Raw genomic sequence first — 14,702 nt, 5'->3', positions numbered from 1 at the left:
GCCCAAATTGCAACCCAAGACCCACTTATTTATCGCAAAGTGCCAACGCTGCAATTTAACCCGAATAACCCCCTTGAACAGGGGCCAGCCTGCTGTAGCCTCCAGCAAGTCCCACATGCGCCGCTCTGCACCTCTCTAGCATCTCTGCTGCCTCTGCCCCCTCCCCGGGCAGCAGCCATCTGGAGCACAGGCACCAGGCCCGCCAGCCTCCCTGCTCGCTGAGGTGCACGCAAATCAAGTCCAGCGGCCCAGGCCAGCCTAGGTGTGTGTGTGTGTGGGGGAAATTCCCCCCCATGACAAACTCTGCGTGCATGCCCATAGAGAGGCCTCTGAGTGCCACCTCTGGCACCTGTGCCATAGGTTTGCCACCACAGTTCTAGTCCTTGTGAGATATTTCACTTTGAACTGGCCTCTACCACTCTATACTACTAATAGGAACCTATTAAGGCCTGTAGTTCTTCTAACAAAGGAAGTCAAAGCAGAACATGTTAATCAGATTAGAGACTGGACTTGGATGGGAAGCTCAGCTTCCACTGGCTGTCAAAGGAAATGAAATAAGAAAGATCTTTAACTTGATTGTACAGTGGGATTCTTCCTCCAACCTCTCTCTCCCCCCAGAATTGGACACGTTCCTTGAACCTCTTTGATGTGGCATCTGCACAAGAGCTTCCTTCACTTCATGTTATTTGCTTCCAGGCAGGACAACTTGTCTGCTGGCTTTGGACTGCCTGGCAAGCAGGCTCTTTGGCTGAACGCCTCTCCGCGTGGCACCGGATATCTCATTTGGGTGTAGTGGTTAAACAGTTGGACTGGGCCCTGAGAGAGCCATGTTCAAGTCCCCGCTTGTATAAAAAGGTCTGGGCAACCTTGGGCTAGTCATTCTGTCTCAGCATAAAATGGATGAGGGGAGAGAATCATGTACACTTCCCTGAGCAACTGGAAGGGCAGACGAAACATGTACCAAACAAACAAGGCGTCTGATTCTCTCAGGGCCTTGAGAAACAGCCAGGGCTTTGTGGAGTGAAGACACCTTTATTTTTCCACAATCATTGCACCCAACATTCACAGATCTTCTCTTGGGGCTGCGCTTCTGTTGTAGGAACAGTGATTTTCCTCAGGAGTCAAGCTGTAATATTTTTGAATTTGCAGGAAAATGTTCTTGTTTCTTGAGATGAGTGCACTTATTGGCGTGATGAGCGCTGTGTGGAATACGGTTAGGTAAGTGTCACAGATATCTACTATCTCCTGTGATGTAATTAGCAACCTCCCAAACACCTGCTCAGGTTTATTAACTTTCAAATCTTCCGCAGCTTGCAGGCCAATACCATTCCAGTGTAACAGTGTGTATCTGTTTTTTACTATTAATGTTTCCAAACAGTAAAATGGTGTCCATTTCTGTCCCGTTCTATTTTGTGACCCCTTAGGGTTGGAGAGGTTCTTTTGGGTACTTCCAAATACAATGGCAACCAATTGCTGCTGGTACCACTTTTAGCAACAGCCCCTGGGCAAAATGTGATCTAATGCTCCAATCCTCATAAATCAGACCAAAGGTCTCGCTAGACTGGAATTCCATTGCCATCTGTAGTTCAATAGAGGCCTCTGGAAAGTGTATAAATAGGATAAAATGGAGGCTCCTATCTGCAACATCTTCTGTCAATATACTGCCTCTCAACATGGAGGCTTCATTCAGCTATCAGGGCCTGTGAACTGCGGACATTCTGATCCATGAATATGCCTGAGCTTTCCTTAAAGCTCCCATCAAGAGCAGCAGAGTCTAATAGTGTTTACATCTCACAGGACTGGAATCATGCGCGGGCAAAGCTGTAATTAAAGCATCATCTTCTTACTACTTAATTGTGAAAAGTGGAGATGATTAAAGGGGGAAAACTGTTTTCTCCCCAGTCCCAGCAACCCTAATCTAGACTCCAGCCTGTGGGTGGGTTAGTGTAGTTAAGCTCCCACAACACTGATGCGCAAACTCACTCCAAGCCATTTTCTGGCACATGTTCTTTTCTTTAGTTGTTGGGTTTTTATTTTTCCTTTAGTCGTTGGGTTTTTCTTTTCGTTGGGTTTTTCTTCTAGCCTTCAACCTAAAAGCCCGCCAGCAAGAAGGCGAGCAAGCAAACCCAACCACCTGCATTGTTAAAGCCGGCTTCCCTAATCCACATCCTGGCCGAGGTGCAATTCGAAACCACTTAGAGGGGAAAAAAAGTTTGGCCAAGCCAGGCTGGGCGCAACCCCCCGCGAGCGCACAGGCGCTTGACATCAAAGCAGCACGCAGCCAAAGGGGGGCCGCGTCCCGGGCGCGCGTGCGGCTCCCCCCCTCCCTTCCCTCCAGGTGTGCAGCTCGCATGACGAAGCCCCCTCCCCCGGCCCTTTCCCAGCGCGCGTGCTCCAACGCGCCCAAAGGTGGTGTTTATCCCCGCTTTGCCTGCTGCCACTGCGGAGGGAGCAGACTTGGAGCCCCGGCCCGGGGCGGGGGATGCTTAACCGGAGGAGGGGCCCCTCCCGGCCGGTTTTTGCGAGTCGGCCTGGGCCTCCTCTGATTGGGCGGCCGCCTTGGCGCCGCCGCCAATGGCGAGCCGGGGGTGTCGAGCGCCAGCCTGGGCTCCGCGGCGCTGCTGACATTTTTTTGGCGATGCCTCCTCGGAGTCGGGCTCTCCGGCTCGCGCGCCCCGTTGCCCCTGCACCACCATCCAGGCTGGCCCGCTCCTAGCACCGCCGCTGCAGCGGACACGAGGGAGGCGGAGGCGGAGGAGGAAGAAGAGGAGGAGGAGGAGGAGGAGGCTGATCCTCTGCCCGAGCGGCTGCCGTCCCCGCTGCGCCGCCGCCGCCAGACGCAAGGTGCTGCTCCGGCAGTCGGAGCTCCGCAGGGATGATCCTAGGTGAGTGACGCTTCCTTACGCGGATCGCGGTCGCTTTGCCTGGATCTCTCCCCACCCCCCCGGACCGTCCTGCCGCACATCCCTCACTTCTCATCCCGGATCCCATCCCCGCCTTTCGCCTCCCCCTTCCAGCAACCCTTCCGGAGACAAGATCCACCCTCCGTCCCTTCTTTCCCCAGGACGGGATCTCTAGTTTTTAGTCTGCGTGGGGACCTGGACAGCGCAATGAATGACACCCCCCCCCTCCTATCTCTTCCTTTCTCCCCATTACGCTTATTTGGGCGGGGGTGTGTGTGGAAAAAATAAACCCTTAATTCTGACAAACTGTCAGCATCCTGCCTCTTTCCCCCAAACTGGGCACAGTTGACCCTGGGCATGCCAGGCTGCGTCTCTATCCAGGATAGATGAAGGGCATCCTCTGCCACATCTCTCTGCCACTCCAGTTTCTACAGAACCATTGAGATGAATAGGGCATTGCAGGGGAGAGAGACAGATTCTGGGGGGGATTCACTCCCTTGCCCTTGGATTATGAATCTGTACTTCTCTGCCCCCCTTCCTGAACAGCTCAGGTCTGCGTCACAAAGGTGGAAGTTATTGAACTGTTCTGAGCAGCGCTACTTTCGAAGGGATGGGGGAGAGGAAGGGATGAATGAGGCAGGAGGGCCGTAGAGGTTAGCAATGCAGCGGTGGGGGAGGATGGTTACTGGGGGGGGGGCACTGTCATAAACTGTAGGGTGATAGAGACCTTTCCATGCCGCCTTTCTTGCCCACCCTCTCGAAAACAGCCCACCTGGGTCTCCGGTAACTTGTTTCCCCATTCCTACGCTGTGTGGCCTTGGGGGGGTCTTTGGAAGGGCCCCCACCCCCATGTTTGCCCAGCAGCTCGAGGGGCGGTGGGAGAGAAGAGTTTGTTGCCAGGCAGGCAAAGAAGGGGTGGGGGGAAAGAGGAAGAATAGACGAATCCCTCATTCTGACAAACTGTCTCAAGCTTGAAGCATCAGTGTTGACCTAGATCTCTGTACAGGGGGAGGGGGGGGCCTCTCTCATGCAGGCAGACGCTTCTCCTTCGCAGGCGCTTTGCTTTTCCGCTCTGTGTGGGGCGGAGGGGAGCAGGCCTGATCATTGAGTGAGTGCCCGGTGTTGGGGAGGGGAGGCTAGGGGAGTCAGACAGAATTAGACATCTCATTTGAGCCCCCCACCTTTGGTGAGTAGTTTGACGCTCGGGGATCCGAGGGTGCCACGCCAGAGAACTGCAGGATGAGAGCACGTTCACGGTTGCTTGACGTGGGTAAGGTTCCCCCTCAAGGCACCTTCTCCCAGTCACAGGCTAGATGTCTCCCCTGGTTTTCAGTGATTGCTTCATGATAGAGAAGGGGGGGTGGGGTGTCTAATCCGTTTTACTGAACATTGTCAAGTCAGAGTAGATGCAGGTAGCAAAGGAATAGCCGTGCTCAACTCTGGGACACCCCAGCGGTGCCACTAAGGAGCCAGACACAGATGTTTTCCTGGGCCACTCAGATGAAAGGTTTCAATTCTACAAGTCCAGCTTTACTCCAGAGGTCAGCCAGCCCGCCCTCTGGGATGCCAAAATCCCAGGGATACCTGCCTGTGAGGTACGCTGGTTGCCTCGAGCAGGGATAGGAGAGCTGTATCTTCCCCCTCCAAAAGGTGCGCGCAGAAGCCGCCGCGTGTCACATGTCACGGGCAGAATGATATCTGCTGCATTCCTGAGGTTGCGCTGGAGAGCCTGGGGTGAGAGAGGTGGGGGGTGGGGAGGTAGACACTGTTCCGAAGGGGAGGAAGTCACAGAAGTGACAGATCAGAAATGACAATTAGAAAATACTATCCAGGCTAATTCTTGATGGCTGATTAAGCTATTGTTATGCAGATGATACGGCTCTGAGAGTGGGGTTGGGAGGGTGGGGAGAGGAGGGGAGCAAGACTTTAATTTGCTTGTGGCAGCAGGAACCTCAGGCAGGCTGTTCTGTTCTCTGGTTTCATCGCATCCTGCAAGAAGGGTCATGAATCTGCCTGATGTCTTACAGGGGCCCTCCTCCCATCCTGGGAATGAGAACCAGCGGGTTGTGGTGTTTAGAGTATTGGGCTTCCTGGTTTGAATCCGCATGCTGTCATGGAATCTTAGCCGGTGACCTTCGGCCCAGTCGCACAGGCTCAACCTAACTTGCATCACAGGGTTGTTGTGAATACAAAATGGAAGGGGGAAACTGTCAGAACATGAGCCGCTTTGGTTCTCCATTGGGGAGGAAGGCGAGGCGTAAATAGAGTTGATAAACATAAATAAATCGTAGGGCTCGAAGGGAGGCTTCCTGCATGGCTGGGTGACCTTGGGAACAGTCATGCATGTTCAGCTTGGCCTACCTCACATGGTTGCTGTGAAGATTAAGTGCAGCATAGGAGAATGATGTAAGCCACTTTGGGGCAGCATGGCGTAGGAGGTTAAGAGCTTGTGTATCTAATCTGGAGGAACCGGGTTTGATCCCCTGCTCTGCCGCCTGAGCTGTGGAGGCTTATCTGGGGAATTCAGATTAGCCTGTACACTCCCACACACACCAGCTGGGTGACCTTGGGCTAGTCACAGCTTCTCGGAGCTCTCATCCCCACCCACCTCACAGGGTGTTTGTTGTGAGGGGGGAAGGGCAAGGAGATTGTAAGCCCCTTTGAGTCTCCTGCAGGAGAGAAAGGGGGAATATAAATCCAAACTCTTCTTCTTCTTCTCCCCCCCCTTGAGTAAATAAATGAATAGATGCTTTCCCACTCAGACTCCCCTACTCAACTCCACTGATACAACGTGGTGTACGTATGTGCACTTACAGCTCACGCTGTGGACTTGCAGATCTCTTTGGGCAGCTCCCTGCTTTGCCTTGAACAAAATCAGCAGTGCAAACATCCTCACAGGCACAAACATGTTCTTATGCTTTCTGGAATCAGTTGGGGCCTATACCAATCATTGCGAGGACCTTCTGTCTGGAGTAGTGGCTCCCACTCGCCCATCAGCCCTTGTTTGCTGTTGCTTCTGCTTTCCTGGAGGTGTCTATGAAGACCTCCCAGGGGAAGGGAAGAACTTCTGCTCCCATGACCTGTCACAGTCTTTGTGACCTCTGGGTTTGGAGCTCCACATCATCACCTATTTCTTTCCTACCGGGCTGCTTCATGGGCCACTCGCCAACCTGACTCACCTCTTGAACCCAGGGTGTAGCCGTTATATTGGCAGCTTTAGACTCCACTAATATTGGTGATCTGCCTTGCTCAGAAGTTACATGGAGGGGGCAAAAACAGAGGCTGAGAAGAGAGAGAAGGAACTGAAGGTATCTTGGGTTTCAAACACATTGGGGTTTAGGGGTGGGGGTGGGGTGGGGTGGAGGAATGCTCTCTGTTCCCTGCTTCTTGTCTGTGTTCACATCCCTTCTTCTTTCTCTTTTTTACTTCCCCTCCCAGAAATGCTTCCTTCGAATCCTCTACTACTCCATCTTAAACTCCTTTACTTTTCCTCAGTTTCTCCTTTCTGCACCTCCCTCTGCATTTGTCTGTTCCACTGTTGGGTTCCCTACCGCCAAGTAGCTTTTGTGTGTGTTACAAGGAATCTGGACAGTGTCCCAGGTATTTCCCAGGTAGGTGCCAGACTTGCCCCTTGGGGTGAAAAATGCTGCAGAAAGATTCCACCGTCTGGTGTTGCAATGCACGGCGGGCTTTCATTCCGGCTCTCGGACATGTTGCTGTGGTTCCGTTTCATGGCTCAACAATTCTCCCCCAACCCTGGGAGATCTTGACACTGTCTGACAGAGATGTTGCAATTGAGGGCATTGTATTGTCGAAGGCTTTCACAGCCGGAATCACCAGAGTGTTGTAAGGTTTTTCGGGGAGGTTGTATAGCCCGTGTTCCAATGCTTATTTCTCCTGATGTTTAACAGGATCCTCTCTCTGAAAATTTAAAGCCACAGTTGCAGGCAAAACTTCCAGGAGAAAATGCTACTAAATTTCTGACCATTCGAACCAATGAACATTGTGAAATGAACAGCTTTTTCTGGATGACCAGGGCTATACAACTTGGAGTTGCCTCTTGCATGCCAGCACAAACCTGGTTTCACTGGGCAAATGGCACAGCAGATGACATTAGTATGTGTGCTGGAAGCTGCCATTGCAGAGGTTTGCAGATGACAAGTTAGGGGGTTTATAAAAATGGTTGATAATATGGGGCAGCAGTGGAGTGAACCATGGTGGGGAGGAGCTATGGCTTGATGGTAGAGCATCAACTTTGCATGCAGAAAGTCCCAGACTCAATTTCTGCCATCTCCAAGCAAAAGGATCAGGTAGTAGGTAATGTAAAAGACCTCAGCCTGAGTCCCCGGGGAGCATCTGCCACCCTGAGCAGACAATACTGACCTTTAAGTATTTAAGGGCTGTCACTCAAAGGAGGGCAGAGAGTTTTTCCTGCTGGCGGTGGAGGATACGGCTTGGAATGATGGGTATAAATTACAGAAAGAAAGGTTTCGACTGGTATTAGGGGAAAAAATTACCATAAGCGTTGTGCAACTGTGGAATCAGCTGCCTAGTGAGGAGGGGAGCTCCCCTTCACTGGCAGCATCAAAACAAACCAAAAACCTATAATGGCATTTTATAAATAATTAGCGAAATACATAAAAGGAAATCATAAACAGATTAAAAGTTCGTTTACGGCAAGGGAACAACTTATGTCTTCGACTTGATGTTATGATAGGCATAGTGAAATCTGTCAACCATTTTTATAGATAGGAAATGAGCCGTCGTAGATGTGATTGCTTTATTCTTATCTGCCAACAAGAGCTTCACATGGTCCTTATCCGAAAGTTCTTTCTGCACTGGCAGTATTTAAGCTGTGATTGGACAAACAGTTGTCTGGGATACTCTAGGCCCATGGTGGTGAACCTATGGGACTCCAGATGTTCATGGACTACAATTCCCATCAGTCCCTGTCAGTATGGGCCATGCTGGCAGGGGCTGATAAAGTGATGGTCCATGGTACTATCTGGAGGTACCATGGGATGCCTCCCTACAACTCCTAGGCTGATCCAGCATTGAGCAGGGGGTTGGACTAGATGGCCTGTATGGCCCCTTCCAACTCTATGATTCTATGATGCCCCACAGGCATGTGTCGAGGAGATTTATTAGAAAGGTACCCGTGCAGTAAATAAGAAACACACCCAGGGCTGCCATGACAGATACATCCACTAAGGTGCTCGCAGGGCACAGAGTGCCTCCGGCGAGAGGAATACAGACCTGTGAGATACAGCGGAGTGACAGTAATGCAAGCGATGAGCAGTTCTGTAGTTTCTCGGATGAGGAAGGCAGCGGGTGCAGCCGGGCCAAGGGAGAGGATCTGGACTCAACAAGCCATGACAGCAGCTAACTGGAACAGGGGGAGTGGGGAAATACTGGAGTGCAGTGCAGAGAAGGCGATCAACATGCACTGTGAAATGCAGCCATAGAAGGCCAAGCATGCAACAGTGGTCTCTGGCGGGCTCCATTGTGGTGCAGCAGATCTTCCCCATCAGGAAGGTCACTATCAGTTTATCGAGAGAGCTGCGGGACTCCTTTCTTCCCAAAAGCCATCTCCTCTTTTTTTTGGTCCCGGCCAAGCTAATACAAGCTTATTCCTTCCCAAGCTCATTGAAGCCCAGAATGGATTTGGCTGTCTTTGCTAAGGTTGGCAGGGAGAAACCAACCCGATGTGTTGGCCCACCGCGGCAGCATCACTAATGATTTCTCAATAAAATCTGTCCTTGGCATCGCTTTGCTGTTGACAATGCCAACGGCTGGTTGTTTTGAGGATGCCCTCTTCGAGACGGGTCTTATTCGGCTTGTGTTTGGAAAAGGAACTTTGCTGTCTGAATGCTTGAGCGGTGGCCATATATCTGCCTTGCCCCCTACCTGCTTCATGAAGTGGTAAGGAGCAAAGTGCGGGGTGGGGGTGGGGGTTGGGCAAGATCAGCCAGGAGCAAGGTGACAAGCCGCCAGCGTCTCATGCATTAGCCTTGGGGGAGGAGAGGACTGCTCAGTACAGCCTCATCCCCCCTCCCCCCCACTTTGGAGCTCCTTCAGCTTTCTCTCCAGGCCGATGACACTGTTACATAAACGTAGCCCACTTGGTTTCTGTCATTCTCTATCAAGTCCAAGAATCTCAGCTCTGGATTCTGGATGGGAAGACAAAGTTGCTTCAAGAGAACCGAGCGCTGGGGATCTCAGATGTGGGACCAATCTAGCAGATGTGGGAGTCTGAAGTCATCACGGCAAGAACTTTGTGGCTTTAGGCTCAGGGACATCAAAAGAAGCATGTGTGTTTGTGTGTGAAGTTGTCATCTTTCTGCCACATGTGCCTGGCTCCCGAGTAACTTTTCAGTCCTCCCTCTTGCAAAAAACAAATAAATGCACAAGGCTCTCAAAGAAGCCACAGACCCCCTTTTGCAGCCTTCCGGGAGCGAATCTCTGTCACAGTTTGCTCAGCTGTTCACACTGGTTTGAAACTTGGTAGCAAATTTGCCTTGGATCCATGTCATCTTTGAGGCTGATCAGAGTTTCCAGGATCTTTTGGGGCCTTGGGTCTCAGAAGCTAAGCAGTTGGATGGTTAGTATTTGGATGGTTAGTAGTTGGATGGGAGACCCACGAGGAAGTCCAGGGTTGCTATGCAGAGGAAACAGAGGCATATCTAGGGAAAATTTAGCCCGGTGCAAAATCTGATTTTTTTGCCCCCCCTCCCCCTGGTATGGGCAGCTGCCCTCCCTTACCACAACCAAACAATGTTTTTTTGCACCAGGTCTTGAAATTAGTGTATGGACCCGGGGAGAAGGAGGAATGGTGTGGGGGTGATTCACCCCGTGACTAAATGGCCACAGCCTGGGGACATTTGACCCCATATGTCCCCCTGGGTGGTAGGCCCCTGAGAATGTAAATCACCTGTGTAAGTTTCTTGCTGTGAAACCATATTGGGTTACCATAAGTTGGCTGTGACGAGACAGCATCTTCCACCACTAGACCTCTGGCCTGTCCTTCATGGCTGCTAGGTCTTGTGAGGGAAACTGTTCTCCATGACTGTTGAAGGCAGCTCTGAATCCCTTTCTCATTGGTCTTGACAGAAAATGGAGGAGTTGGAGCCCTCAGGATCTACTTCTTGCTCAAGTAGGTTTTCTGTGGAAGTGAGGTATACAACTAAAAGAAAAGCGAACAGGCTTCTAAACTTCATGCGGTCAAGGTTTCCTGTTGCTTTTGTGCATTAAATCCTTCTCCCGGGGATATTTTACCTGTTGCTTCATCACTAGGATATATCTTGTCTTGCTCTTCTGTCCATCTTTAAGCCGATGGGATTCTCTTAGTGGTTCTCATTCCACATGGACTTGACTGCCGTGGAGCTTCTGCATGCTGCAGAGGATTCTGGGAGCGGCAGTACATGGTCTGAAAATGGCCACTGAGTCCCACCTCCCCCCCACTACAGATTTGAGTGGCGTGGGATGGGGGAAGCGCTGGAAACAGAATAATTTATGTAAGGATAATTCTGAACTGAAACCTTTAATGGCATTCAGTTAGCAACAACAGTACATGTTTTTTTTAAAAAAAATACAAATTTATAAAAGAACATATAACAAAATAGGGATCCATATTATCACAGAGATTTACCATCGTCTAAAGACCAGACGGTGTGACCAAGAATACCAATTTCTGTATTGTTGAAGGCTTTCACGGCCGGAATCACTGGGGTGCTGTTTGGTTTCCGGGCTGTATGGCCATGTTCTAGCAGCATTCTCTCCTGACGTTTCACCTGCATCTGTGGCTGGCATCTTCAGAGGATCCTCAGATGCAGGCGAAACGTCAGGAGAGAATGCTGATAGAACTAACTGACCATACAACCAAATGGAAACTGGGCTGCGTCTAATTATATCTTGAGTACTGCGCAAAGCTCTTGTTCCCCCCTATACTTTGGGATCACAATCTAGCCCTGCTGTATATTTAGAACAGCTTGTCAACTATAAGTGTAGATGGGTCATGACCAGAGCAAGGTTCAACTCATTCCCTTCAGTCTATCTTCAAGGTTGTTAACATCCCACGAAGTGAGCATTGTTGTCGGTACTGTCCCTACACTATGGACTCAATTCCTCATATCCTGCTTTACTGTTCAAGGTATAATGGTATTAGAACCGACCTGGGAACTTTATTACCTTCAGAATTTATGTTTTTCTTAGACAAACTAAAAATGTCTAAGCTATTGAACAGCTCTAATGTAGAAATTTCGGAAGCAGTTGCCACATTTTTAATCCGTGTCCTACATGATGTGTAACAATGATCCTGTTATAGTACCTGGAATGTTCGGTACTTCCAGTTTTATGTCTAAAATGGTTTTTGGATTGGATGGATTGGATTGGGATCCATATTAGAAAATCCTCTCAAATGATGACTTAAAAACTGAATAAAATGTTTCAAAAGTTACATTAAGAGCGCCTTTCAATTATAATACAGAGGAACCTGGCAGTCAACTCAAAGACTTCTCTTGAGCCATTGTCCAGAAGGAAGAGTGTTTTCTGTTGGTCTGTGAGAATGCTCTTGTCAATCAACGGAGGAGCCATTAGTGTAAGGATAAGTCAACAGACATAAATGTGCAGTGGAAGACCACAGTAAAATCCAAGACTCTGGCCTAGTCCTGATTGCCTTTAAAATGTTTGTTTTCTTGTACAGCACGGGGAGTTGGTGGCGGGTGGGGGGGGGGGATGAATATGGGAGCAGGAAAGGCTTGGCTGACCTGAGGCTTTGCTACACCAGTTCTGTGAGGCCTGTAATAATCCCCCAGCTGCTAAGTCCAGCTGGGAAACAGGGTTAATTGAGGATGTAGCAGGGCTCGTCAAGAAGCAATGATCAGCAGGCCCTGACCCTTGGGTTTTTGTCATGTCCCTTTTCCGAGCCAGCTATGCAGCAACGGAGCAAATGACCTCAGGTTAGGGGGAAGGCACTGCAAGCCTTGGTTTTTTAGAATCTCTCTTCTGCAGCTGTCTCCTTCAGGGGCAGTGTCTCTCAGCCACAGTTCTCTTTCTATATGATGGGAATATTAGCACCCTGTCATTTTTGTACATCTCCCCCATCCTCCCTGGGTTGTGTAAGCGAGAAAAACAGGATAAAGTCTAAGCCCCCTCTTCACTTTTTCAAAGCATATATGTTATATGTTGTTTGTGAATTAAATATTGGTTGCCTGATCACATTCTTACACCTCAGAACCTTTTCTGGCTCCTTCTCGGCTGTTTTTCCCAGTCTCAACGTTCCTTGTATTTGCATTGTCAAAGTCTTCCATGGCTGGAATCAAGTGGCTGTTGTGGATTTTCTGGGCTGGCTGATCGTGGTCTGGTGGATTTTTGTTCCTGATGTTTTGCCCACATCTGTGGCTGGCAATCTTCAGAGGCATGTCATGGTACGATGTGTTTCTCTTTGGCCCTTTCCACACATGCAGAATAATGCACTTTCAATCCATTTTCGCAGTTGTTTACAAGTGGATTTTGCTATTCCACACAACTGCGAAGTGCATTGAAAGTGGACTGAAAGGGCGTTATTCTGCATGTGCGGAAGGGGCCTCTGTGGCACAATGTGACTGTGACATGCCTCTGAAGATACCAGCTACAGATGCGTGTGAAACATTAGGAACAAAAACCACCACACCATGGCCACACAGTCCAGGAAACTCTCAACAGCCGTTTTTTCAGGTGCCTTTTTAATTAGACAATGTTGGTAGAGTGCCAAGTGTTTGATTTCAGAAAACTCTTTTGCCTGAAGAACAGTTCTGTCCGGCTTGAAAGTTTTTGGTGCTCCCTGGACACAAGTTGAAAGGTTCCAAGCTGCATGGGTTAGGAGACCCCACATCACGAAGGTTTTGAAGTCTTCTACTTGGCATTGTTTCTTGTTTTTCGAAGGAACCACAGTGCTGAGGTAGCTACTTCTTGGACGTAGGGTGGAGTGCTGAACTTGCCCATTCTCATCTATGCCGTGTGCTGCCCTAGCTGAAAGAGGGTGATGTATTCAAAACATGCAACCTACAGTTGGCCACCCACAAGTGTCTGCTCTTCGTGGGGAATGAATCTTGGGAATCTCAGTCTCCAACATTCTACTTTGTTTACATAATATTTATGTAACTCCTTAGCATGGGGTGTGGTGGAAGAATGTTCAGCATCCTGCCTCCCCCCACCCCCAAAACAAAGTAAGGATTTCTTTCCCCCTTTACCGGCTGCTGCTTGTGCATGAGATATCTGTGCATTCTGTGATTCTTGGCCTCATCATGGCTAGCTAGGCCTGCCGAGTGCCGTGGGCCAGGGTGTTAATTGTCTGTCTTAAGGTTTGCGTTTGTCAGCATTTTCATTGTCTGTGGTATGCTTGCGTTATGTAGCTCTGGTTTAGTTCCCGGGTTCACAGAGAAGCTGCAGCGGTTGTTAGGAGAGCTTTTGAGCTTCCTTGCTTACCAACTAACTATGAGTCTCTGATAGGCTTCTATTTCTGCATAGAATTGAAGAGTGTTTCTGCCTGCTGGTTCAAAAGAGAGGACTTTTCTCATCCTTCCAAGATCCACAGTTGTTCTTGCAGGTATTCTAGGGTAAGACAATAACCGCCATACAAGACTGTGCTGTGTGGTTCAGCAAAGTTCCCTACCCTAATTCCTGAATTTGGCCCTCCTGCCATGCTCTACATCCCAAATGCTATAGCACCCTGGGAACAAAAATTTTGCATTCAGAACATGAGTCATGCTGTGCCTAAAACTATTCATTATCTCCTCCAAGGAAAAGTAAGAAGTGTTATTGATTGATTGTTTAAAGGGACATGGCACAGACCCTACCAGATAATTAAACCATCATGGACCTTCTCTGGTTCAAGGACACTAGTGTGTGAGGAGGGAATTTATTGTTTAAAGGGACATGGCACAGACCCTACCAGATAATTAAACCATCATGGACCTTCTCTGGTTCAAGGACACTAGTGTGTGAGGGGGGAATTGATTACCTCTACAGCATTTCAGGACTGTTACCCACATTATTTTATTTTCAGTTGCATATCTAAAAGGCACACCAGCACTGCAAGGCACACGATTTCAAGTGCTTGTAATGAAGGTAATCTCAGATGGGCTACCATTTAATGGCAATAACAAGTTTGACTTTGCTGCTGTATACGGAGCAAACTGTTTCCTTGACAAGCATCATGGTACTGATGGAAGGCTTAGACCCCTTCCACAAATGCAGAATAATGCACTTTCAATCCATTTTCAACGCACTTTGTGGCTGGATTTCCTGTGCTAAATAGCAAAATCCACCTGCAAACAATTGTGAAAGTGTATTGTCGAAGGCTTTCACGGCCGGATTCAACTGGTTCTGGTGGGTTTTCCAGGCTGTGTGGCCGTGGTCTGGTGGATTTTGTTCCTAACGTTTCGCCAGCACCTGTGGCTGGCATCTTCAGAGGTGTATCACAGAGAAAACAGTGTGAAACAGACTTTTCTCTGTGATAAACCTCTGAAGATGCCAGCCACAGATAAAACTGTGAAAGCGTTAAGGCACAAAATCCTGAGACCACGGCTCTACAACCCGGCTTCAGAACCAATGGTAATGAACTGGATTGAAAGTGCATTATTTTGCATGTGCGGAAGGATTTGAGCATGCAAGCTGCGCCATGTTTGGCTCAGAGTAGTGGCAGAATGGGATGTATCCGGTGAACAGGATGTACCCCATGCAGAGTTCCTTGCTGGAAAAAAATGCAGGATATAACTGTATTAAGAAATAATCTAATTTAACTCTCTGCCCAGCCAGAAG

General features: G+C 49.2%; 1 protein-coding gene across 4 annotated transcripts in view; it reads left to right on the top strand.

Moving 5' to 3' along the window:
* The window catches only part of ZNF385A (zinc finger protein 385A), a 238,716-nt gene that overhangs the window by 68,917 nt on the left and 155,097 nt on the right, over window positions 1-14,702 (top strand). The window contains exons 1-2 of one of the 4 annotated variants that reach the window (XM_048489925.1): window positions 2,647-2,885; window positions 6,342-6,514. The exons of 2 other annotated variants lie outside the window; for them this stretch is intronic. Coding sequence is in view for 1 of the 2 variants with exons in the window: in XM_048489922.1 (XP_048345879.1) it covers window positions 2,876-2,885 (10 nt within the window). In the remaining variant the exon portion in view is untranslated. Of the gene's footprint in view, window positions 1-2,646; window positions 2,886-6,341; window positions 6,515-14,702 lie in introns of those variants that run through there. One more of the 4 variants, XM_048489922.1, reaches the window with a different exon arrangement.

This window comes from Sphaerodactylus townsendi, linkage group LG03 (assembly GCF_021028975.2).
Source record: "Sphaerodactylus townsendi isolate TG3544 linkage group LG03, MPM_Stown_v2.3, whole genome shotgun sequence".
Classification (NCBI taxonomy): Eukaryota; Metazoa; Chordata; class Lepidosauria; order Squamata; family Sphaerodactylidae; genus Sphaerodactylus; species Sphaerodactylus townsendi.
This window is presented reverse-complemented; position numbering and strand designations above follow the sequence as displayed.